Here is a 26,811-nt window from a genome sequence, read left to right as displayed (position 1 = left end):
CTTATCTGAGGGGGGAGTTTTTTCTTCTTAGTCAACTGAATAATTTTTCTCTATTTTTTGTCTTGCCACTTTTAATGCACACATGAAAGGCCCTAAAATAACTTCTGGTAGCCTGGGATTCGTTGGGAAAAACAGAGGAGGTACCATAGACCTAGTTTTGGAAAAAAAAAACAAACAACAAAAAACAAACAAACAAAAAACCTCTCTGTTTTCTTCCAGAAACCCCAGAAATTAAAAGTAAATAGATCCCTCTCAAAAATCAAAGGCTCTGTTCTGTTTTGCATTGTGTTGTCTGACAGTTTGAATTTTGGGGGGATCAGAAATTACTTTGTATTATGAGAGAGCTTTGGTATGTAATAACTAGGTAGGAAATATATTCAATGGATGGCTAAGAGTATTTTTGGAGGGATACTTGACTCTTTAAACACTTGGATTAGAGAAACATGCACTTGGTCACCTGGAAGATATGGAAAATCCCCACCCCTGACTGAGAGATGAGACTCCCATGGGGCTTGGGCTGCTTTCAAAGTGGGCTGATTGGCTTTAGGTTGCCTTGCAACTAAATGCAGGCTAGAAGCACCGCACTGTCTTATCTGGTAATATTTTCCTTCTTTTGGGGGATCCAAGATCCAGTATAAAATGGCACCGTTAATTTCGGAGATCTGTCTTTCTCGTCTGCTGTGGTTGCTTATTTAGCTCAGAAAAAAAAAATGCATGCTTTCATGACCCTGTTCCTCCAAGGGCTCCACCCTGAAGCCAGTAATCCAATTTAAAGCTGGCAAATTAAAAATCTTACAAGTCCAGAGTTTTCTGTCTGTGTATTTATGTAAATTTTTGTAATTCTGATATTATTTAGTGTACATTACAGTAATTATCATTGTTATGTAAAAATTGTTGGATGCCACAGAAGTAAGCCAAATTCCTAGTCAATTGTAACTTTTATAGTGTCTATAGGCTTTTGTCATCCACAGATATTTTGTCTTGCTTTGGTCCTTTTCAAAAAGCAGTTTATAATCAGATATAGGACTCTGAAAGCAGGTATCAGATAACTTTAAAAATTGTGTTATTGGGATAGAGAAAAAAATGAAACTTCTAGGACTCTCAGGGAGAGCATATGTGTTAAACATCACTAATCCTTTTGTTTTCAGAATTAAGATAACTTATTTCTTTAGAACTATGTGCAACTTTTAACAAGTGAGTAAAATATGCTCCTGTGAAAAAATGTTGAAGCATATTTGTTTCTCTTTACCTGATTTCTCCAGAATTTGAGAACTATTTGTAAGTATTCACAATTTATGGCAGAATAGTCAATTGCATAAGTGCAATAAGAATCTGTTTTCTTTTGTAACAGGACACAATTGGAGAAATTGGTTATTTTACCAAGAATTTGACTGGAATGGCATGCTTCCTTTAGAGAATCGAAGTTGACTCATACAACCAGTAAAAGTCCCTTGGGGAAAATGGCCTCATACCTTGTCTACGCAGAGTCCTTGTATAAGTTTCTTGACCTTTGGTAAGTGAAGAATATCACTTCCTAACAGGTTCAGGAGCTCCAAGTTATCTTGGGACCTTAAGAGGAGAGGAATTTACCCAACTCATAGGTATTTGAGGGTACAAATGCATAGCTAGGCTTGGCTGTTGAAAAGTCTTATCTGAGATTCCTCATGAAACAGAGTTCCATCAAAGCCAATTTAAACAAAAAACAGCCTAACTGAAAAATAATTATTCTTGTTGCACTTTGTGCAAATAATCAGGTCAAGTACAATAAGACTAAAGCTTATTTTTGTAAACAAATTATTCCTGTCATAATTTGTTCTTAATAAAAATAGTTCTGGAAGGAGAAAAATTATGCTTTGAAAGAAAACCAATAATACATCTATTGTTAGCTGTCCTTGAGTTTTTTTTTTTTTCCCCTACAGTTTGGAATAAATCCTAAATTATTTGTGGATTAGAAGTCCCCAAACTAGTGCTTTCAAATCTTTCCTTTTGAAACTGAGAATTGTATTCCTCATCCTACGATTTGTTATCTACCTTACAGGAGGCTGTTCATGTAAATACTGTAATAAACCTACAGAGGAGAGTACTAATGTTTTTGCATTGCAAGCTTTGGAAGCCCAGCCAGGCCTGCATGAGTATGCTCAGACAGTTGCAAAGCTGTTCTAGTCTTTTCACCTTGGGATTCACTCCAATTTCCACTACGTCCCCTGTCAGCAGGTAGAACCCAACGCAATTGACAGCCTTTTCCCATCTTCATAGCCTACATCTTAAGATTAAGTTGTTATAAAACCCAAAGGAAGGGATTGAAACCACCTTTACAATATTGCAACTGAGGAATTTATGACAGTGAAATAAATCAGACCTAACCAACTCCATCTTGTTTCTAACCCCTAAGCTGTCTTTGTTCATTCCTGGGCATAGGCCAAACTAACTTTGGAAAGGAATTCAGTTTATGGTTTGACTCAGAAACAAAATAGATAACAGCTCTTTCCCGAAAAGAGCCCCTCCTTGCCTGGATTCCAGTCTGCATTTGCAGGACTAACAAATTAGCTACAAGATTAAAAATTACAATTTAAGGGTCATGCAACCTCCGGCTCCTAGAGTGTGAACCTCCCCAACATGCTCCTGGGGATAATATCACTGTTGTGAACCCTAAGATCAGCTCTTAAGATATTTTTCAAACACTGCACTCAATGGATCAGCTGACACCACCCAGAGGAGTAATCTAACCCAACAAGGCTGCCATCGCACCCAGGAAGAGAAGACAGCAAGAAAACCTCACTTTGACATCGTACGATTCCATCTTCCACCTGAGTAATCAACACTCCCTACTTCCCAAGCCCTTACCTGCCAAATTATCTTTAAACATTCTGATTTCTGAATTCTTGGGGAGACTGATTTAAGTAATAATAAAACTCTGATCACTCACACAGCCGTCTGTGAGTGTATTACTCTTTCGCCATTGCAATTCCCCTGTCTTGATAAATCAGCTCTGTCTAAGCAGTGGGCAAGGTGAACCCATCAGGCACTTACAAATTCTTAACAGTAAACCAGGTCAGTCTGATTTCATTAAACAGATGATATGTGCACATTGGAAGTTTCAAGCAGAAGGAAGCCATGTTCATTCTCCTACATATTCAGGAATATATATGTGTGTGTGTGTGTGTGTGTGTGTGTATATATACATATATATATTTTTTTTTTTTTCGAGTCAGAGTTTCACTCTTGTTGCCCAGGCTGTGGTGCAATGGCGCAATCTCGGCTCACTGCAACCTGCACCTCCTGGTTTCAAGCAATTCTCCTGCCTCAGCTTCTCGAGTAGCTGGGATTACAGGCATGAGCCACCATGCCCAGCTAATTTTTTTGTATTTTTAGTAGAGACAGTTTCACCTTGTTAGCCAGGCTAGTCTTGAATGACTGACCTCAGGTGATCCACCCACTTCGCCCTTCCAAAGTGCTGGAATTACAGGCGTGAGCCACAGCGCCTGGCCCCATTCATGATTATTTAAAGATCATCAATTCTTAAAACTTACTATGCTAGTATTAGGGGTACCATTTTGGAACCATGTTCGTACACTTTAAAGCTTGAAGTCAAGTGGATAAATATGCAAATAAGTAAAATGGAACATTTTATGAGAATGTAAATAATGAGCAGATGCTCAGTAAAAGCATAAGTAAAGTGTGTCTCATGTGGAAGAGAGCTGTCCAGAGAAGAGAGGGCGTGGCACTGAAATCGGAAGGACTAGTAGGAATTTGTCCCTTGGACAACTGGGGACTGGTGTCCTGGCAGAGAGCAGTGTGGGAAGAAGCACAAAGGCTTGAGGGTGTCTGATGTAACCACAAAACTGGGAGAGCTGGGCTTTAGAATGAATAGAAATATGAAGCCAGGACTGAAGTGGGAGTGATCAGAGACAGGGCAAGTATTTGAAGATGTTTGCAGATAGGTAGAGTAATGGCGGAGTTTGAGAGTCATGCCAAGCTGAGATCACTCCTCTCAACAGACTTGTGACCTAAAGCATATTTTGAAGGCATTCTCTAAGTATCTCCTTCAATTATAATATGGCAATAATAGCACAACTGTATTGATTGGTTTTAAATATTAAACCAGAGAGAATGCATGAAATAATTATCATATGGTAAGCAGTTTTCGAAGAAACTGTTATTATAGATTATTTTTGTTATAATAATTACTGAATGAAAGCTGCAGTGATAATAAAATGGAAGGAATGAATTAGAGGAAAAAACTCACCAGGACCACAGTTTTGGTTCCAGGTAAAGTGATGTAATGCTTAAACACATTATAGGATACAATTCCTCAGGAGTTTAAGGTAACAATAGGTGACTACACTTGGTTGTTTATAATTATCAGACCATGACTTGTTTTTGAATAGTGACTTTCAATTTCTCTCATCTATTATCTAATGATCCCTTGATTCCAGAGATTAAGTTAAATGTTGTGAGGTGAGACATATACCCCAGATAGAATTGGTCTATAGGGAGAACCAAAGGAATAAAGAAACTCAACAACAAGGAAATATGAATGAAGTAAATGCAGTAATTTTGTTATGAAGGTGAAATCATGCTTTACAGGAATTAATGGAGAAAATGAATACACATGTTTCAGAAGTTAGAAAAACTTGTCTGAAAGTTAAGATGGTTTTTTTTGAGAAAGGCAATAGGGAGCCAGTGTCTGTTCCTGAGCAAAATTAATTACGTTAATAGATCACTAGCAGATAAGCAGAGAGAGTTAACTAAATGATCAACTTTCCTAACAACACTAATCCGCAGACAAACCTATGCCAGGTCAGTTTCATAAAAATTATCTGCAGATTTTCAAATGGCAATAAATGTCTGCAGGGTATTTAAGATTGAGTCATTGAGGGTGAGGAAGGGGGTAGTCATCAGGCATTTTTATATGACTACAGATTACTGTAGTATGTTATAAGGTTTAGGATCCACTGATCTAGTCCAATTTCTCCCTTTCCCTATGAGGAGAATGAATCCAAAGAAGCGATATTACCTGCTGGAATACTACGTGCCTAAGTAACTCACGACTCTATCACTAAGGCTTTTTCAGCTTCGATGTATAATGCAGGAAACCTGAAATTTGTGTGCAGAATGGATTGGAGAGTTAAGTTCTAGAGAGAACGAGACTGCTTAAAAACAACAACAACAACAAAACAAATGTGATAGTTCCCTGTGAATTATTACATTAAAGTAGTCAGTATCAGGACCAGAAAAAGGGTAAAAAATGTATCACTTTAAACAGACCAAGAATGTAATTCACAATAAGAGATGGCAAAGAGGTTAACAATTCAGCGGCTTTCAGGGCTGATTCTGGGAGGAGTGTTTTTGATCTGGGCAGTTAATGTGGAATCAAGAGAAAGATTTCAGAGTGCATTTTGCAACTTCTAGACTTGTCTCACACAAATAACTTACTCAGGCTTTCTTTACTCTCCCTTTGATTACCACAAGCTGAAAGAAAGAATTAACATATTTCTGGCTCGACGACATCTGGAAAACATATGATCTCCTTCAGTATCTCTAACACCATGTCCTGTGATTCAAACTACACAAAACCAGTAAGAAAAGAATTCAGTATGCATGCTATCAGCTCACCTCCTTTCTTGCGTTTATTACACATCAATAAATCAAGTGTTTTCTAAGATTCTACTCCCAAGTTTCTAGTCAGAAAAGGAATCACCTGCCATAGGCAACAGCCTACGTTCTTTCCTACAGCGTCCAAAAGAGCCTCAGACTTGAAAATGAAAGGAAACTGTGTATTTCCTTATTGCAAAGGGCAGAAACGTGTAATTACAGGTTGTGAAACTGCTGCTCGGAATTCCAGGCTGATTGTCAGGAAGTGCCATGTCCTCAGCAAATTGGCATCCAAGTACTAGAATTTAGTTTCTTCCTGTGGGAAGAAGAAAAAAAAAAACAAAAAGAAAATGATAAAACACTGTCCTGTGGTTGACACCTCAGTCTGCTTCCTTTCCTTGTTTCCTGTGGCCTCCCTACTTCTCCTATCCATCTGTCTCTTCTCTTCCTGATCTCTCAGCTTTTCTTTCTCTGATCACATAAAACCACAATGACTGAAGGAGTTTAATATAACAAGTCTCTGTTCATTTCCTCATAAGAATTAAACAAATAGTTCATATTTCCTGCTTAAACTGTGTTGATGAATCGTCACGATGTCTTCCCCTCTCTGTCTCCCTGTGGTCTTAACCTTTTATTGGAGATAGGGGTGAAAGAACCCTGTGGTCTACTCCCCAGCATGCTTTCCTTTTACTACCTAAGATGGCCATAACATTTAATTTTTACCGAGGGTGAAAGTTCACCTTTGGTTTTTGACATTCCCTGAATGAAAGCTGATTGTAGAAGGAGTCTCAGGCTGTAGTAGAATTAACGTGTGATCATACAACAGAGATATGCCCAGAAGAACATTAGTAAAAGGAGAAAGAAAAAGGCAAGGGATGGCCAAGTAGAAACAGCTCCGGTCTGCAGCTCCCACAGAGAGAAACACACAAGGCGAGAGATTTTTGCATTTCAAACTGAGGTACCCAAGTTCTCTCACTGGGACTATCTAGGCAGTTGGTGCAACCCAAGGAAAGCAAGGAAAAGCAGAGTGGGGCGGCAGTTCACCCAGGAGCTACATGGGACAAAGGGACCTCCTTCCTTTAGACAAGGAAAGCAGTGAGGAACTGTGCTACCCAACCAGGGTACTATGTTTTCCAGGATTTTTGCAATCCAGGGCTCAGGACATCCCTTCATGAGTGTACATCATCAGGACCCTGGGTCTCAACACAAAACTGGGCAGACTCAGGGCTGCTGTTCTAGTCGGCGGCTGTTTGGGAGGGCACTGACTGAGCTGCAGGAGTTGTTACATAGTCCAGCAGCTCCCGGAACTCTAGTGAGGCAGGAGTCCTGTCCACTCTCATAGAAAGGGGGCTGAAGCCAGGGAGCAAAATGGCCTTGCTCAGCAGGTCCACTCTCACAGAAGCCTGCAAGCTTAGATCTACTGGATGAGAATCCCCACTAGCCAGCATAGCAGCCTGCAGTAGGCCAAAGATGATCCAGTTTCCTATGGCAGGGGCGACTGCCATTACTGCAGCTCTAGTCAGCGGTTTTCCCCTACCAGTGCTAGGGAGGCTGTGCAGATTGCACTAGGCAGCACTCTGCGCAGCCCATCACAGTTACTGTGGCACATCATGGCCAGACCGCTTCTTTAGGTGGGACCAGATACATCCCTCGTCACCAAGCAAGGCATCCTTGCAGGAATTCCAGCAACCCCAGCCAGGAGTTTACAGACAGAGTTCTCATTTCCCTGGGACAGAGTACCTGTGGGGAGGGGCGGCTGTGGTCTCAGGTTCAGCCAACTTAATCTTTTTAGCTTGCTGGCTTTGAAGAGTCCCAGAGATCCAGACAAGGGGGATTCCCCAGCACAGTGCTCCAGCTCTGCTAAGGGATAGCCAGACTGCTTCCTTAAGTGGGTTCCTGATCCCTTTCCTGCTGAGTGGGTGAGATCTTTCAACAGGGGTCACCAGATACCTCATGCAGGAGAGTTCCAACTGGCATCAGGTCAGTACCCCTCTGGGACGAAGCTTCCAGAGGAAGGAGCAGGCAGAAATCTTTGCTGTTCTGCAGCCTCCATTGGTTATACCCAAGTGAACAGTGTCTGGAGTGGACCCCCAGCAAACTGCAGCAGACCTGCAGAAGAGAGGCCTGACTGTTACAAGAAAAACAAAAAACAGAAAGCAACAATAATAACAACAGCAACAAAAAAGACCCTACAAAAATCCCATATGAAGGTCAACAGCTTTAAAGATTAATGGTAGATTAATCTCCAACGATCATGAAAAAGCAATGCAAAACTGCTGAAAATTGCAAAAGCTGGAATGCCTTTTCTCCCCAAATGATTTCAACACTCTCCAGCAAGGGCACAGAATAGGGCTGAAGCTGAGATGGATGAAATGACAGAAGTAGGTATCAGAAAGTGGGTAATGACAAACTTTGCTGAGCTAAAGGATTATGTTCTAACCCAATGCAAAGAAGCTAAAAACTATGATAAAAGATTACAGGAACTGCTAATTAGAATAACCAGTTTAGAGAGGAATACATACGACCTAATGGAGCTGAGAAACACAGCATGAGAGCTTTATGTTGCAAACACAAGCATCAATAGTCGAATCAACTAGACAGAAGAAAGAATATCAGAGCTGAACACTATTTTGCTGAAATAAGGCAGGCAGATGAGATTAGAGGAAAAAAAATTAAAAAAAAAAAAAACAAAACAATGAACAATACCTTCCAGAACTATGGGACTATGTAAAAAGAGCAAACTTCCGACTGATTGAAGTACCAGAAAGAGATAGGGAGTTTGGAACCAAGTTGAAAAACATACTTCAGGATGTCATCCAGGAGAACATCCCCAACCTAGCAAGACAGACCAACATTCAAATTCAGGAAATTCAGACAACCCCAGTAAGATACTCCACAAGAAGATCAATCCCAACACACAAAATCATCAGATTCTCCAACACTGAAATGAAGGAAAAAATGTCAAGGGCAGCCAGAGAGAGAGGCCATGTTACCTTCAAAGGGAAGCCCATCAGACTAAAAGTGGATATCTCAGCAGAAACCCTACAAGCCAGAAAAGACAGGGGACCAATAGTCAACATTCATAAGGAAAATAATTTCCAACCCAGAATTTCCTATCTGGCCAAACTAAGCTTCATAAGTGAAGGAGGAATAAAATTCTTTTCAGACAAGCAAATGCTGAGGGATTTTGTCACCACCAGGCTTGCCTTGCAAGATGTCCTGAAGGACATACTAGGCATGCAAAGGAATATCTGTTACCACTACAAAAGTTTTGTAGCCACTACAAAAACCCACTAAAAAGCACAGGCCAATGACACTATTAAGCAACTACATTAACAAGTCTGCAAAATTAACCAGCCAACATCATGATGACAGGATCAAATTCACACATACCAATATTACCCTGAAAAGCAAATGGGTTAAATGCTCCAATTAAAGACACAGAATATGGCAAGCTGGATAAAAAGACAGGACCCATCAATATGTTGTATTCAGGAGACACTGTTGCTGGGAATGTAAATTAGTTCAACCCTTATGGAAGGTGATTCTTCAAAGATTAAAACCAGAAATACCATTTGACACAGAAATACCATTACTGGGTATATACCCAGAGAAATATAAATCATTCTAGTATAAAGATACATTACATGCATGCATATGCTCACTGCAGAACTATTCACAATAGCAAAAACATGAAATCAACTCAAATGTCCATCAATGATAGGCTGGATAGAGAAAATGTGGTACATATATACCATGGAATACCATGCAGTCATACAAAAGGATGAGATCATGTCCTTTGAAGGGACAAGGATGAAGCTGGAAGCCATTATCCTCAGCAGACTAGTGCAGGAAGAGTAAACCAAAAACTGCATGTTCTCACTTGCAAGTGGGAGCAGAACAATGAGAGCACATGGACACAGGGAAGGGAACAACAAACACCAGGGTCAGAGAAGAGGATGGGGGATGGGGGAGAGCATTAGGGAAAAGAGCTAATGAATGCCTCGCTTAGTAAATAGGTAATGGTTGATCTGTGCAGCAAACCACCATGGCACATGTTTACTTATGTAACAAAACTGCACATCCTGCACATGTATTCCAGAACTTAAAAAATAATAAGTAATAAAATGGCAGTATGATGAGCAATGCTGAAGGATTTCAAGAGGTCAGAAATTCACCTTCACTTTTATTGAGTTTAGGATTAGAAAAGTCTCATGATTGCAACTGAATTTGTATTTCTTCCAGTTCTTCAAAATCTTCACATCACTGAGTGACTGATTTAAACCCAAACTATTTTCTCCTGCACAATGCAGGTGCATAATTTTGCATTCAATGCACTGTAGTGCTTCTTCAGAGTCTTATACTCTATCTGCTATTACTTTTGTATTTGTTGACTGTTAGGAGACTGTGAAATATTAGGGATCTAGGGTTTAATCAAAATTTACTTTGTATTTCTCAACACACTTAGCAAAGTTGAGAAATATGAAGATTCTCTTCATGGATTTGCCAATAATAAACTCTGGGATTTGGAACAAATGTCCCTTTTCAAATAATGCTCTCATCATCGTAACTGTCTTCCTTCTTCCCACCTCTCTGGCTGTGTTCTAAATTCTTCAAAGTTATGTAGTTACTATAATTTATATCTGTATTCCTAAAGCAGAAAGCCTTGAAAATGGTATTCTGAAGGAAAAAATTGGTGCTATTAGCCAGTTCAGGTCTTATGAATCAAGTCTAAAGACTCTAAATCCATTACCTCCTCTAAGTTTCATCTTTTGTTTTTTTCCCAGTGTGGTAAAAAACAGAGGACATTTTCATTTTTATATCAGACTTAGTGGAATGCTTATGGAACTGTATGTTTTTGAACAGACATGACTCAAAAAGCAGGAGCATAAAGAGATAATTCTTGGCTCCCCTGGGGAAAGAAACAAAGCAAACATTTTAAAAAGTTCCACTAAAAGATATGCAAGTTATAGTGTCATACCACCAATGGGGCTATACACATTCTAAAAAGGAAAAAGCCCATGCTGTATCTAGATATTCCCCTGCTGAAATGAGCAAGAAACACCGATAAGTGAGCATTTGTGATCTTATTACCACCTCAGAAATCAACATGAACCGACCCTCAAAAGGAGTGGTTTAAGCAAAGAACTTTGAAAGAAGAGCAATGTACTCTGCACTGACCAGAAGGAAGGTGTTCTTTCTGTATCCCCTGTTTATTACACTATGGGTAGAGTATCTCTTTTCCAAAATGCTGGGGACACAAAATGTTTTGGATTTCAGACCTCTCTGAATTTTGGAATATCTATATTATAATTACTAGTTGAGCATTCCTAATCCCAAATCCTAAAATCTGAAATACTTCAATAAGCACTTCCTTTGAATATCATGTCAACACTCAAAAAGTTTTTGATTTTGTTCAACAAGATACTAGCAAACCGAATACAGCAGTGTATCAAAAAGTTAATTCACCACAATCCAGCGCCCTTCATTCCCATAATGCAAGATTGATTCAACATACACAAGTCAATAAATGTGATTCACCAAGTAAGCAGGATTTAAAACAAAAAAGCAGACACAGAAAAGCTGTTGATAGAATCCAACATCCTTTTATGATAAAAACCCTCAATAAATTAAGTAACAAAAGGAACAGACCCCAAAATAATAAGAGTCATCTATGACAAAGTCATAGCCAAACATCCGAAAGCATTCCCTTTGAAAACCAGCACAAGACAAGGATGCCCTCTCTCAACACAACTATTCCACATAATCCTGGAATTCCTAGCCAGAGTGATTAGAAAACGGAAGGAAATAAAAAACATTCAAATAGGAAAATAAGAAGTTTAACTGTCATCCAATGGACAAAATTCAGTATCACTTCTGTACACCAAAACCGCTGAAGCTGAGAGCCAAATCAAGAACTCATTTCAATTGAAATAGCCAAAAAATAAAAAGAAAATACCCAGGAATATATCTAAAAGGTCTCTACAAGGAGAACTACAAAACACTGAAATCACACATGACACAAACAAATGGGAAAACATTCCATGCTCACAGAGTAAACGAATCAATACCATTAAAATGGCCATACTGCCTAAGGCAATCCACAGATTCAGTGTTATTCCTATCAAATGATCACAGAGCGAAAAATAAAAACAATTCTAAAATTCATATGGAACCAGTGACGAGCCTGAATAATCAAAACCTCCCTAAGCAACAAAAACAAAGCTGGAGGCATCATGTTACCTGACTTCAATCTGTACTATAAGGCTATAGCAACAAAAACAGTGTGATATTGGTCCAAAAACAGACACATAGACCAATAGACAAAATGAAAAAACTTAGAAATAAAGCTGTATGTCATCTGTTCTTTGACAATGTGTACAAAAATAAGCAACAGGGAATGGACTCCCTATTCATTAAATGGTGCTAAGACAGAAAGAGAGAATATATTTACAAATGGTGTATCCAACAAAGGTCCAATATCCAGAACCCATAAGTAACTAAAACAACTCAGCAGGAAAAATAAATAACCCTATTAAAAAGTAGGAGAAAGACATGAACAGACATTTATCAAAAGAAGACATATAAGTAGTAAAAAATATATGGAAAAATGTTCAACATCACTAATCATCAGAGAAAAATGAACCAAAAGCACCATAAAACACCATGTCACACCAATCAGTATGGCTATTAATAAAACATCAAAAGTATATCATTGGTTATTATGTATAATAATTTTTATACATTGTTGGATTCAATTTTTTTAGAATTTTTGATAATTTTTATGTGTGAATTTATCAGATATATATTTTTTTTAATTTCTGGGATTAATGTGCAGCATGGGGAGGTTTGTTATTTAGGCAAACGTGTGCCATGGTGGTTTGCTGAACAGATCAAACTGTCACCTAGTTATTAAGCCAAGCATGCATTAGATATTTTTCCTAATGTTCTCCCTCCCTTCAAATCCCCCTGTCAGGTCCCAGTGTGTGTTGTTCTCCTCCATGTGTTCATGTGTTCTCATTGTTCAGCTCCCACATAAAAGTGAGGACATGTAGTCTTAGGTTTTCTGTTTCTGTGCCAGTTTTCTGAGGATAATTGCTACCAGGTAATTCACGTATCTGCAGAGGATATGATCTCATCCTTTTTTATGGTTGCATAGTATTAGATGCTGTATATGTACCACATTTTCTTTATCCAATCTATCGTTGATGGGCATTTGGGTTGATTCCATGGCTTTGCTATTGCGAAGTTCTGATATCAAGGTAACACCAGTCCCACAGAATAAATTGAGAAATGTTTTCTCCTTTTATTTTTTTTTGTGAAAATAAAAGTCAAGAAATAACAGATGCTGACAACACTGTGAAGAGAAAGCAATGCCTATACAATATTGGTGGAAACCTGAATTAGTTCAGCACTGTGGGAAGTAGGTTGGAGATTTTCATACCCAAAGAACATAAATCACTCTATTACAAAGATACATGGTAGCATATCTTCATTGCAGCACTATTCACAATAGCAAAGATGTGGAATCAATCTAAATGCCCATCAGTGATAGATAGGAATAAGTAAAGGTGGTACATATACATCATTGGATACTGTGCAGCTACATCATGGAATATCATGCTGGAATACTATGCAGCCATAAAAAGAAATGAAATCATGTCCTTCACAGGAACATGGATGGAGGTGGAACCCATTATCCTCAGCAAACTAATGCAGGAACAGAAAAACAAGCACCTCATGTTCTCACTTGAAGTGGGAGCTGAACAATGAGAACACATTTACACAACGAGGAGAACGACACACACTGGGGCCTGTGAAGGTGTCAGGGGAAGGGAGGGAATCAGGAGAATAGCTAATGGATGCTGGGCTTAATACCTAGATAATTAGTTAATCTGTGCAGCAAACCACCATGCCAAACATTTACCTAGGTAACAAACCTGCACATCCTACACAAGTACACTAGAACTTAAAATAATTTGAAGGAAAAAAACAAAACAAAACAAAACAAAAACCTCAGACTAACAGAGGAGGAAGAAATAATTCCAAATTCATTCTATAAGGACAGCGTTACTCTGATACCAAAACCAGACAAAGGCACATCAAAAAAAAAAAAAGAAAGAAAGAAAGAAAGAAAAAGAAAAAGAAAATATTGGCCAGTGTGATTGGTGAATATTGCTGCAAATATCCAGAACAAAATACTAGCAGGCCAAATTCAACAACACATTAAAAAGATCATTCATCATGAGCAAGAAAGATTTATCCAAGGGATGCAAGAATTGTTCAACATATGTAAATCAATTAATGTGATACATTGTATCAACAGAAGAAAGGACAAAAAGCATAAAATCATTTCAATTGATGCTGAAAAAGCATTTAATAAAATTCAAAATACCTTCATCATGAAAATTCTCAAAAAAAACAGGTACAGAAAGAACATACTTCAACATAATAAAAGTCATATACTACAGATCTACAGCTAGTATTATACTTAGTGGGGAAAAACTAAAAGCCTCTCCTCTAAGATCAGGATGTCCACTTTCAACACTGTTGTCCGACATACTGTTGGAAGTCCTAGGCAGAGCAATTAGACAAGATAAAGAAATAAAGTGCATCCAGATTGAAAAGGAAGAAGTCAAATTATACTTGCTCGCAGATTATGTGATTTTATATCTGAAAAATCCTAAAGACTCCATAAAAAACTCTTAAACCTGATACACTAATTCAGACACATTGCAAGATACAAAAATTAATGTACAAAATTTAGTAGCATTTCTATATGCCAATGGTAAGCAATCTGAAAAAGAAATCAAGAAAATAATTCCATATACAATAGCTAGAAGTAAAATTAAATACCAAGGAATTACATCAACCAAAGAAATAGAAGACCCTTGCAGTGAAAACTATAAAACATTAATGTAAGACATTAAAGAGGATGCAAAAGTTGTTTAAATTGTTTATGTATTGGAAGAGTCAATATTGTTAACATGTCTCTACTACATAAAGCAATCGATAGATTCAATGCAGTCCTTATAAATATACCATTGGCATTCTTCACAGAAATAATAAAATAAAAAGAAATCCCAAAATGTATATAGAACCACAAAAGATCTAAAATAGCCAAAGGTACCCGGAGGAAAAAGAACAAAACTGTAAGAATCACATTACCTGACTTTAAATTACACTGCAGAGCTGTAGTTATCAAAATGGCATAGTACTGGTATAAAAACAGACACATAAATCAATGGAACAGATTACAAAACCCAGAGATAAATCCATACATCTACAGTGAACTCATTTTTGACAATGGTGCTAAGAACACAAATACATTGATAAGAGGACGGACTCTTTAATAAATGGTACTGAAAATAAACTGGATATTCATATGCAAAAGAATGAACCTAGACCCCCTACCTCATTGTAATATACAAAAATCATAACAAAATGAATCAAAGACTTAAATCAAAGACCTCAAGCTATGGAACTCTTACAAAAAATTGGAGAAACTCTCCAGTCCTTTGGACTGGGCAAAAATTTTTTTGAGCAACACTCCAGAAGCATGACCAACCAAAGCAAAAATGGACAAATGGGATTACATCAAGTTAAAAACCTGCACAGCAAAGGAAACAATCAACAAAGTAAAGGAAAAACCCACAGAATGAGCAAAAAAAATTGCAAACTATCCATCTGACAAGGGATTACAAACCAGAATACATAAGGAGCTCAAACAATTCTGTAGGAGAAAATTTTAATCATCTGATTTAAAAATGGACAAAAGATCTGAATAGATATTTCTGAAAAGAGTACATACAAATGCCAAACAGGTATATGAAAAGGTGCACAACATTATTATTAGAGAAATGCAAATCAAACTTATTTGTGGGAGCTACAGTTTCAAGTATTTGAACTCAACAAAACAGAGAGTTGAAGAATTATTTCCAGAGGCTGGGAAGCATAGTGTGGTGTGGGGGAATTTGGGGAATGTTAATGGGCACAGAAACAGAATAATCACATTGGGCACACACAGACATACAACTGGGCACAATGGACACTGGGGTCAATAAGAGGGAGGACGGAGGTAGAGGGTCAAGGGTTGAAAAACTGACTATTGTGTACTATGCTCACAACTTGGATGAGAGGAACAATTGTCAATAAATCCACAGTATCATGCAATATACCTAGTTCACAAACCTGCACATGTATCCCTTGATGCAAAATAAAAGTCAGAACTATATTTTAAAAATCAATATCAATAGGAGATACTCTTACAGTTTAATGGAATGAAGACATTTAAACTAGCAATTACTGGGGACTTTTCCTTGCCTTTTTTTGATTAAAAAAAGTGGGAGGTAATAGGAAAGAATGTAGATATCGGAGGATTTCAGATTTTGAAATTTTGGATGAAGAGTAACACATTTAGAACTAGACACCTTGACCAGAATGGAGCTTCAGTACTCCTCTCCAACTTTGTCAAATCCCAAAAACAAACATACAGACATTTGCCCACAGACATTCATACAACCTACTTCTTTTAATGTCCTAGGAAGAGATAGAAACAACTTGTCAATGTCACTCAGCGATGAGCATCTGTGCCCTACCCTCTGGAAGTTCAAATGAAAATCGGACCTAAAAAGAGAAAGTCTGTGGACCATTTGTGATGTAAAATCTTAAACCAGAAAAACTGCAACAAATACAGCAAAATAAATGACAAAAACATAAAGTACTGGCACCTGCAACAGTTTAAACTGTGCTGAGGAATCATGACACTGCCTCCCCTCTACATCTCCCTGTAATCTTACCCTTTGATTGGAGAGGGTTCTGAAGGAATCCCCTTACTCCCTGGAATGCTTTCCTTCAAGTGCTTAAGATTGCTTTAATAGTTAATTTTTACTGAGGGTGACAATTCACTTCTGCTTTTTGATATTCTCGAAGCAAAGATTGATCACAGATGTAGTCTTAGGTTGTAGTAAAACATTCACGATAGTACAGAAAAGATACGCCCAGGCAAACAGTTAATAAAAGGCCAAAAAAAAAGGGGGGGGGATTGTAATGTGTTCAGCTGTAAAGGTTTTTAAAAGGTCAGATATTCACTTTGATTTAATAGGATAAAGATTAGAAAAGGCTCATATCTGCAGGTGAAAGGGTAGTTCTTCCAATCCTTCCTAAATCTTGACATCCCTCAGTGAGTGATTTCACCCCAAACTCATTTTCTCTGCACCATGCAGGGACTTCACTGTGCACACCATGCATCCTAGAGTTTCTTCAGGGTGTCATGCACCATCTGCCAAGTGTTTCATTTTTGATGGCCGTCTTACCTTTTCAAGAAGTCTGTGAATACTGAGGGTCTAGAGTTAATTCAAAATTTACTTTCTGTCTCTTAAATACCTTAACAAAGGGTAGAAATCTGCAGGTTCTGTTCATGGATTTGTCAGCAGTAAACTGTGGGATTTGGGAAAAGTCCCTTATCACACTGCAGTGTCACTGTCATAACTATTCGTCTTCTGTCCCTGTCTCCTGCTGAGCTCTAAATTTTTTGAAGTCCGCTACCTGTGGTAATTTTTATCTGCATCCCTAATTTGTAATTTGTGTCTGCAACCCAGCAGCAAATGGTATTTTGAATGGAAAAATGGTGCCAATAGCCAGTTCAGGTCTTATAGATTAAGTCTAACATTCTAAACTCAGTACTCTCTTTGATTTCCAACCTTTGTTTCTCCAATGTGGAATAAAACTGAGGACACATTTTTACTTTTATATCAGATTTATGAAAATGTTCAAAGAAGTCTATTATTAAGCAGATATAATTCCAAAAACCATTACACAATGAAGGAACTCTTGGTTTCCTATGGGAAAAAAAAACATAAAAGAGAATTTTACTAAAAGAAATGTAAGTTATAAAGTTATATCACCAATAGGAACATATGCAACTTAAAAGGAAAGGCCACATACTATTTTAAAATCTTATCCTGCTGAGGTCAAGGGGAGAAACATCTAAGAGTCAGCCTTCATAGACTTATGGCCACTTCTAAGTGACACTCAGAAAGGGTCTAAAAGAAAAAAAAGAAAAACCTTGGGAAAAGAGCAACATGCTCTGCACTGACCAGTAGAAAGGCATTACTTCAGTATTTTCTGTATATTATGCTACAGCTTGATTTCCCTTATCCAAAATACATGCTACCTGAAGTAGTTTGAATTTCAGATATTTTTGTATATTGGAATATCTGCATTATACTTACTAGTTTAGCATCCTTATTCCAAAAAACAAAAATTTGAAACGCTTCCATAAGCATTTCCTTTGAATATTATGTGGGCACTCACACAGTTTTGGATTTTAGAACATTTCAAAGTTCAAATTTTTGGATTAAAAATTCTCAACCTGTAGACCTAGAGTCCTTGACTAAAATGGACTTTCAGTACACTTTCCTCAACCTTCCCACACTCCCGACCATATACACATAACTGCCCAGAGACATTCATACAGCTTCCTTATTTTAATGTCCTGGGAAGAGGTAGAAACATCTTGTCGAAGTAACCCTTTCAGTGCTGGGCATCTGTGCTTTATCATCTGGCTGCTCAAATGAAAGTCGAACCTAAAAGAGAAAGGACAGTCCAGAGACCTGTTTTTCTGAAAAGATTATTGACCAAAAAGACTACAACAAATATAGCAAAGTAAGTTACAAAAACAAAAAGTACTTGTATCTGCAACAAATATAGTCATGTGGTTATCTAAGCATTGAATCACTCTCCTCAGGACTTTTTAAATCTGTGGTTGGATCTAATACCCATGAGGGACACAGGGCAGGAGGTGGGTGAAACTAAATGATTGTTTTATTGAGGCTGTTGGTCTTAACAGATTGGATCTGGCTCCCAGGCTTGTTCACTCTCCAAAGAACTTCAAAACTTTTTTGGAAAGAAGGGCATTATTGGAAGATAATTATGTCTGTATCTACTTTCTATGCTTCCAATTGCAATAGGCAAGCATTCGGGGAAGTAGAATGAAAATAGCATCCACTAGAGCCCTACCTGTGGAAAATTTCCTCCACATCACAGGAATGGGCATATTCTTGCAGATGTTCAACCAGTTTCATAATAAAAACAGCCTTTTGCGGGATGTCCCCAACAAACATTATCTGTTGACAAAGCACATTTCAAATCTCAAGATTGACTCTTGCCTGAAGAAAGACAGGAAAGCCTAGTATTTCTGCTCCAGGCATATTTTGGAATTCATCTATTTTCCATACACTTCATTGTATTTTTTAGTGAATACATTTGAAGTTCAGTGAGTATATTTTTACTGATACTCTAAATAGTGCTGTATATGGTGCAGGTATTAACATCACACAGTCCCAGAGTTACAGTCGTAAATTTAGTAGAGAGTTAGAAAAAGGCAGAATGCGGTAAAGAGAAGGAATTGGGATTTTAGAAAGAAATATCTAAATGTGCATCCCCAACGTGGCGTTACTAACTGTGATTTAAGTTAATTGTCCGTTCTGATATGTAATAGATTCAGCTATATGGGGAATGGTAACAATTTCATACACAGGAGATATCTGAGTCTACACTAGTGTCTGAGCTGACTAAGGGTACGTAATACTCAGTCTATACAGGGTAATTATGTTAATAAAATCTCAATGTATGTACTTTACATAAAATTTTAATTAAAATTTAATAGCATTGACTGTAAGATATTTACACCCAAAGAGTTAACCATAAAAATCACAAAACAGAACAAAAGTAGAAATCTGGGAAAAGTCAATAAAAGGATGATAACATCATAATGGAGAATAAGAAGTTCTTATGAAGAAAAGAAATATTAAAGAAAACAATATTAATTTATTACATGGTAGACACAGAAATAATGAAGACGTGAAAATTATACAAAAGAAGGAGTAAGAGAAAAGCAGTAGCAATAGCTCTGTGTATAATCACAAACACATTCTTTAATGACACATTACAGCCAAATATAATGGTCATAAAGTGTATATTAATAATAAAATTCTATTTAGAACCACAGCTATCTTAGTTGAAGGAAGTAGGTAAGAGATAGGGTGGAGACAAGTGTCTCTGCAAATGTTTTGTGAAATTAAGGAAGTAGATAGTTATTTTTCCTCAGGAGAGCACTATGATATAGTTGGGATTTGCACAGCAGAATGTGGAGCTAGGCTTAATATGGGAGTTATAAATAACTAAATTGGAGTTTCTGACAATCATATGGAAAGGAGGAGTAAGGAAAGTGAAAGAAAAGAAAAACACAGAAATCAGCAAGATTGATGATGAGAAGCCAGGGGCTTACAAAGAGCTATATAGAGAGCCATGAATGTCATGTGGAAGGCTGGGACCAAAGGATATTAAAGAACAGTTCTGTCTAATGTTATAGTCTACTCTATGTACTCAGGCTGGAAATGTTTTTTTGTGTGTGTTTGTCTTTTTTTTTTTTTTTTTTTAATCACTGAAAAAAATATTGAGTCCTACATCAGGGCATGTTCAAGACAATATAGAACCAAACTTCTTCTGAAACAAGATATCTCATAGTACAAATTATTTTAGAAAATTTAACTACTTGACCAGAGGCAGGGCCTTTGGGCCAGAAATGACCAAGACAATGCGAGTCCTCTCAGGAAACTGCCATACACTGTGGATAAAAGCATTCAGGTCATTTTTATTTAAACCTTGCTAACAAAAGTAACTGGATTAAGTTCTAAAATAAACACATTTTAAATAATACCAGTTCTTTAATGTGTACTTCTTTCTGTCATGTGTGATATTTCACATATATTAATTTATTTAATCCTTAAAAAGTGATATTTATATTCATATATATTAGTAAGCAATTCAAGGAAAGCCCAGGGAGGAACTAGTGGAGCTAGTTTACAAAGTACTAAATGACTAGATCAGTCAAGAATAGCAAGATTCTTACTGCAAAGCATACATTTAGAATAATGCGTATGTATTCTGCTTTATATACTTCATGCTTCTAGGTAAAATCCATTTTAATTTAGGGGCCCAAAGTGCCTCGCTTACTGTTCTACTTTTCTGAACCCTGCTCCTACCCTTCTGTGAATACTTGATGTCGGGCCCAATTGGTCCATTGAATGATTTCAACATGGCGGACCTTTTCTATGTAGAATCAGACTCTAATGTACTACAGCACAGATCGCCTTCCATTTAATTATCTGTTATCGCTCACAGTTCTAAAATATTTTGCAACAGAGTTCATTATTTACTAACTCAGTCAAAAGAAGTGCTTACTTGCTCTTTGCGGATAAAGGGAATTGTGTGTATAACTTGGAACAAAGCTTTAGTTTGTGTTCAAAAATCTTATCTAAAGTTCCACACACGTATCTGCCCGCTAGTGGGTGGTTGTGAGCTTTTGCATTGATAACCCCCACAAAGATGTTCTGTGTAGAAGAAACCTGTTACCTGCTGTGGAAGAGTAGAGAGCAATAAAATCCTTTTCTATGTGGGCTTTCTTAATAGCATCATCCTCAAAATCTCCTGGAGTAGGTAACGATATATTTTCAGAGACCCGTACTGAAACTTTTTTTTTAAGGAATTTCATGACAAACAATGGAATGCCAAAAAAACTTTCAGTCTTAATTTTGAGAAAGGTGGAGGAAGATGTTGTAGGAAGTCTTTCAGAGTTGTCTTGTAGAGAGAACGTGGCATTACTGAGTTAAAAAAAAATTCACCACTAAGTTAAACCAGGCTCGTGCTGAATGACTCTGATGTTTCAAGAGAACATGTAGCATACGGCACCCTCTCATGGGAAGTTTATATTTTAGATAATCAAAAGATTATATCCCTTGGTCCTACAACCAAGCTTTCTAATATTATTTAGTTACACAAAGGGCGTGACCGTTGTCTCTATGGTATAACAGACCTTACCGAAGCAGTGAGATTTCTTTTCACATCTACCTTGTACCCCAGATTTTGTAGCAGCATCGTTATGCCTATGATGTCAACCTCAGCTCCCGTTCTTTTAGAAAGACTGTCAAACTCTTCACTGCAGATAATGAGAGCAAGACGTGTGCGACTTGACTTGTCCATTATTGGATAAATCTGTAGGAAATGCAGTTTGGATGAGTAGCCTTATTCTCTGTAACTTAATATTCACTTGCTAAGTTTATGACCGTTTTCCCTTTCTTAGACCTATCAGGATACGAAATCGCATCGACTATACATTGAAAATGCGGAACGGAATTGAGTGCTACTTGGAGAATAGGCATAGAAACTGCAAAGGCCCAGATGGCAAGTGAGCTACTGACTTCATTGTTCTTGATAGGTGAGATTTTGAAAAATGCACAAGCTCTAAAGCAAGAATGACTGAATTCTAAAACTGATTGCTCTAATTTTTTATTGTTTTTCTTTGGGCAGAGTATTTAACAACCCCATGTCTCAGCTTCTAGATCTCTCTAAAATGGATTATTTTTAAGGTTAAACATTATGTATTATCACGTACAAAATGCTTGGAACACTGCCCACTCTTAGTGAACATTCAATAGCTGCCTTTGTTGATGTTATTTATCCAGGAATTGGATCTAGTTAGGAACTCTTTCTATAAACCTGGAATTCTAGGATAAAGGAATTTTTGTGTGTGTGTGTAAAGGAAGCAGAAGTACAATTCTCCATTGAGAACAACTCTAATAAAAAGCCACTGCATTTCAAAATCGCCTCAAATATATCTTTCATCCCACTCTAACCTTGTGTTCTGAGCATGGCACCTCTGTCGACTTTTCTTTCCATATCCTTTTAGCTTCGTCTAGGGAGCAAAGCTTGACGCTTCTTCCTGAGCCTGAGGATGTAGGCATAGCAGGGTTGCCCCACACTGGCACTGCCTGAGGAGCTGCAAGAGTCAAAGAACATCATGAACATTGGCATCCCTCTTTGTTTCGCTTTGTGTTTCTTACAGCCTCACCTAAGGATGAAATCACAAAAGTGGAAATGCATTCTTAGGAAGAAAATCCTGATCTTTCACCACGAAGTAATTTCACTGCTAATGGAGTACATTTCCAGTCAGAGATTTCAAGGTGTGCAAAACAGGGCTCTCCTTTCATATTTCAGGATCAGTATTTTTACAAGTATTTCAGAAAAAAAAATGTAGAAAGAAAGCTTTTCAATGCCATGCATGAAAAAAAACGCTCAGAAAACAGTCAAATGTGTGAGATAAAATAATTAGAATATAAATGTATTTCAAAAGATTTGAACCACAGAATAAAATTTAATGAGAGGGGCCTTAATTAAATCTACTAAAAATCTTTAAGAAATATATTTATCTTTTTATTTATTTACTTAATAGACATAGTAGTAAGCACTAAGAATATTTTGTTAATGAACCTTCGTCCTGTCCTTCAGGATCTCTTCCTACTATGTATACATATGGAAGAAGGAGATAATTAAATATATGAACCAGAATGATAAATGCTAAAATCAAAGTGCACCCTAGATGGATTTATAGCACTTAACATTGACTACACAGACATATGAGGAAATGTTTTCACAGAGTTTACGTGAGAAAATCCTTGAGGCTTTTATTTCATCACAAGTACAACACCATCCGACAATGTGATATACTTGTTAAAGAACTTAATGTAATCTTTGTTTCAAGATATAAATGAGTTTTCTAGATTTGTGGAGTATCTTTTAGAAACTATTATGTCAAGAAAATAATATTTAATTTTGAAAACAAGTTTGAGAAACTGCTATACAATTAGATAGATAAAGGCAGCATGAAGTGTGTTGACTCAGGGAAGAACTAATTGGAATGGATATATTGGAGAAAACTATAAAATAATAATTTGATAGAATAAATGTTTGGTTTCTTCAGAAAGAAGAATGAACACAACATAAAAAACTAAATAGAGGTATATGGGTTATGTTTGAGGTAATTTTTCTTAGTGAAAATGCAGTGTTTGTTTATATAGTGAGTGTCCCATGCTGTAAAACATTTAAGAAAACATTCATGAGTTAATCAACCTTAATAAATTCAATAGAGTAAAACCTGAACTTGGCAGAAAAAATTAGCATTTCTTGCCTCTAAATTGCTTTTAAATACAAGTTTCTTTTATTTTAAGAGGTCCCTTGATGAATAGAGGTTTTTAATAAAATAGAAGAAGAAATAGAAAGACAGTTCCAAATTTGAGAAAAAAATGCATAAAACTTGGCTGTGGCTTGAATATTGGAGGTGCATGAGAGGAAAGGGGCCAAGATGAATTTCAAGTTCCTGGCATGAACAACTGGTGATGGTGACACCAACAACCGGGTAACACGAAACTGGATGAGAAGCAGGGTGGGGAAGAATGGCATGTTCAGCTCTGATATTGGTTAGGTAAGCTTGTCTCTGGGAGATGTGAGGGAATGTTCCAGTAGGCTTAAATAATGAAGTTTGATACTTATTTGGGTAATCAGGATTTGAGATACAGGTTCCAAATTTTAATGTAAACATAGATAGTGAAGCTGTTTGGACAGTTGCTACAAAATCAGAATAGATTACAAAAAGAAAATTACATGATCCCTCTATGGAATTCTCCATAGCCCCTTTAACTGTGGTTCATCCTACAACATTAATGTCACGGAAGCCGGGGTTCAAATAATGCTCTTTCTTTAAAAACAGCATTAATTAGGAAGGAAGTACTAGTTGAGAATCTTCTGTAGTAAGGTGATTTCCAGATGTTGGACCTAGAAAGAGAAGAAGAATATTGAAATAGTCACTTAGTACCTCTGAAAAACTTTACCCTAATGCTTACAACACTCCCCACTAAGGATTCCTCCCACAACCCTGACTGAATGACATTAAATAATGTTCAGCATGTTCTTTAATTTAGAGACTGGTGGGGGGTATAAAATGAAAGAGGCATTGTCAGAAAAATATTTCATTTCAAAATATCACACATAGATGAAAACATAAACTTGTCCCTTATCTGCTTAGACAGGGATAAGCTTCCCCCAACCCTTAGAAAACAAAACAAAACAAAACAAAAAGGCTTTTATTTTGAAAGAACATCTGCCTCTGAAGTGACTTTGGAAAGTACCACAGAGACCAGTGATTAGGAGTCCACCAGAACTCTCATCCTCACCATGTGGTAGGTCCAAGGGATCACCAGAATGGGCCAGCTCATTTCCTGTGCACTGTATTGGGCCCTAAGGGGGCCACAAATGGAGGCAGTCCAGGGCTCACAGCATGATCCCCAGCCTGATAACAGGCAAGTGGGTGATGTTACTCAAAAGAAAATGCAAGGAGGCAACTGGAGGAAAGAGCCAACTTGAAATCCTTACTTTTCCGTAATCATTCAATGTATTCTCTGAGTATATCGCCACTTTTGAAATATAATGTATTCTTCCTGGAGGGCAAAATTTTGGAGAGAAGTGAAAAAACATATTTAATTACAGACCTTAAAACTTCATGTCAGACAACTACGTAAGTGCCTGGGTACACCTGGAACTCAAAAATATTAAATCAATAAATAAATATTGTTCCTCACCAGTAACAGTGGAACATACAGTGTGAAGCTTTTTAGATAGTTCTCATGACCTTCAGGAAGTTAGCTACCACATACTCAAAACAGGAAATGAGCTTTAATCAGAAGAGGGCCACCGAGGATGAAGGAACAGAAACAAAGGAGAGTCAAGGGACATGCAATAGGGCCCTGCTACAGAAATATTGCCTGAAGGCGGAGATACGAAAGTTTTCTGCAACTTAACATGCATGACTAGTAAAGACATCACGTGGTAGTCACAATGACAGGCTCTAGGTGAACTTGAGTGTGAGTCACTGACCCTTACCTGCTGAGAGTCGCAGCGTCACTGCCAGGTGACTGTCTTCTTCACAAATGTATGTGACACGAATTTGGCATGCCGGAGCCCCTTTCCGAATAACAGAGTCAAGCAAAGCTCGGGCCTTATCCATAACTGTAGCATTTTCACATTTTACTATCTCTATCTCTTCCTGGCTCAGCACCCTTGTCTCGAATAATTCACCCAGTAGCCATTTATTGTACCTTCACCCAAAGAACGGATTAACAGCTTTCTCTTCTCCGTCAGGACTTTGTCTGTTTGGAGCACAAGGATTTCTCACATCATGAAAACAGCCTCATAGTCCTCTCATGTCATCAACAGAAAGCGACCTCATTTAGATTTCATCAGTGAAATGTTCCCCTCCTCACAGTTGCATAATCCCTTTTCTTACTGTATCGCTGTCCTTGTTTCCCTCAATAGTCCCCATACATGTGCATGGAGTGGCTTGAAGACTGAGTTTACCATTTCCACATTAGTCCCTGGAAAGCAGAGATCATCCTCTTATGTCACATGTTTATTTAACTCTGATTAATAAAGTAATGATTAATAAAGTAATAAAACAGAAATAGCACATTTCATTTAGGAACCACTGCTGCTAGTACTCCTCCTGTGCCAATTCTGTACCCTCCGTCAGACTTTCAACAGGTAAGTAAGAGTTTAAGATTGCAAAATGACAGCAGGCTACTTCTAAAGCCACAGTTCCTTTCTGGACTTGCCTTTCTGTTTCTAAAGACTGCAAGCATCTTCTAGTTTCTTCTCTCATCCCTCTCCACCCTCTCCCTCACTTCTGCTCACCAAAAATTCCACAGATACTAATTGTGGCTTCCAGAAGAGCCAGCGCCTTCCAAAACTCTTTCTTCCCAGGGACCTGTTCTTGGGACAGTAAAAGACTCACCGGCCACGGCTTTTCTCTCCTACCCTTCTTGTGTGATTGAAACTGAAAGCATGCTTCACCTTTCTTTTTACCTTCCTTTTACACCTTTTTGGCAGGGCATGTAAACATATTGGGAAACAACCACTGCACATGCATATGCATGTCTTTTTTTTTCCTCCCCCCGCAGAGAAAGAATCAGATTCTTGAGCTGTAGACTGCATCAGAGAGTGTATCTTTGAGAAAATTTCTTCACCAGCCCTTGGAACAGGTCAGGATAGGAGGGGAATGGGGCTTGGAGAATAAGACAAGAATGACAAAGTATGTGTACAATTAAACTCACACAGTGAAGAGTTTCTCATTCATTAGAAAACTTGATAGAGAAAAGTAGCACAACCTTTAGAGAATTTGAACCACTGCTCTCTGGGCCCATTTCACTGTCTGGGGAAAGTCATGGGAAACCTATGTCCCTGTGAAGGAATTTTACTTTAAGAAATGAACACATTTTTCACAAAAATTAAAGCTTTTCTTGTTTAAAGTCCTTCTTTTTCAGAGGG

At 37.6% G+C, this 26,811-nt stretch overlaps 2 protein-coding genes across 8 annotated transcripts in view; both read right to left on the bottom strand.

The window, feature by feature from the left end:
- Nucleotides 1–7,684, bottom strand: part of LOC101009375 (caspase-1-like) — a 40,124-nt gene extending 32,440 nt beyond the window's left edge. The window contains 2 exon segments of the mRNA XM_021926493.2: nt 5,702–5,911; nt 7,546–7,684. Coding sequence (XP_021782185.1) covers nt 5,702–5,708 — 7 coding nt within the window. The 5' untranslated portion in view covers nt 5,709–5,911; nt 7,546–7,684.
- A 7,626-nt stretch (nt 7,685–15,310) lies between these two features.
- On the bottom strand, nt 15,311–26,811 carry LOC101009711 (caspase-1-like). 7 transcript variants are annotated; one of them, XR_004177388.1, is made up of 10 exons: nt 26,279–26,811; nt 25,372–25,862; nt 24,865–24,929; nt 24,097–24,267; nt 22,293–22,435; nt 21,508–21,651; nt 18,616–18,722; nt 18,072–18,182; nt 17,542–17,639; nt 15,311–17,435 (listed from the first exon to the last, which is right to left on the bottom strand). XR_004177388.1 is itself a non-coding variant. In XM_031653008.1 (9 exons), exons 4-9 carry the CDS (start codon nt 24,119–24,121, stop codon nt 17,618–17,620), a joined length of 552 nt encoding a protein of 183 aa, XP_031508868.1. In that variant the 5' UTR covers nt 24,122–24,267; nt 24,865–24,929; nt 25,372–25,862; nt 26,279–26,811; the 3' UTR covers nt 15,311–17,617. The 7 variants fall into 7 exon arrangements, 5 of the variants coding, with proteins under 5 accessions (XP_031508868.1, XP_031508867.1, XP_031508865.1 ...); XR_004177387.1 differs by having other exon boundaries at nt 17,542–18,182; nt 26,279–26,806; XM_031653008.1 differs by having other exon boundaries at nt 15,311–17,639.

Source organism: Papio anubis, chromosome 12 (assembly GCF_008728515.1).
Source record: "Papio anubis isolate 15944 chromosome 12, Panubis1.0, whole genome shotgun sequence".
Classification (NCBI taxonomy): Eukaryota; Metazoa; Chordata; class Mammalia; order Primates; family Cercopithecidae; genus Papio; species Papio anubis.
Note: the sequence above shows the minus strand (reverse complement) of the source record. Positions and strands in the feature narration are given on the sequence as shown.

What these genes read in the sequence shown, in the direction of transcription:
- LOC101009711 (XM_031653005.1), bottom strand. Translation starts at nt 24,121, where the DNA reads ATGGAGAATTCCATAGAGGGATCAT. An exon ending in GAATTCCATAGAGGGATCAT is followed by an intron (nt 22,436 to 24,096) that starts GTAATTTTCTTT and finishes TGACTCTTGCAG; the next exon opens with CTCCTCAGGCAGTGCCAGTG. An exon ending in GTGGAGGAAATTTTCCACAG is followed by an intron (nt 18,183 to 18,615) that starts GTAGGGCTCTAG and finishes TTTCTCTTTTAG; the next exon opens with GTTCGACTTTCATTTGAGCA.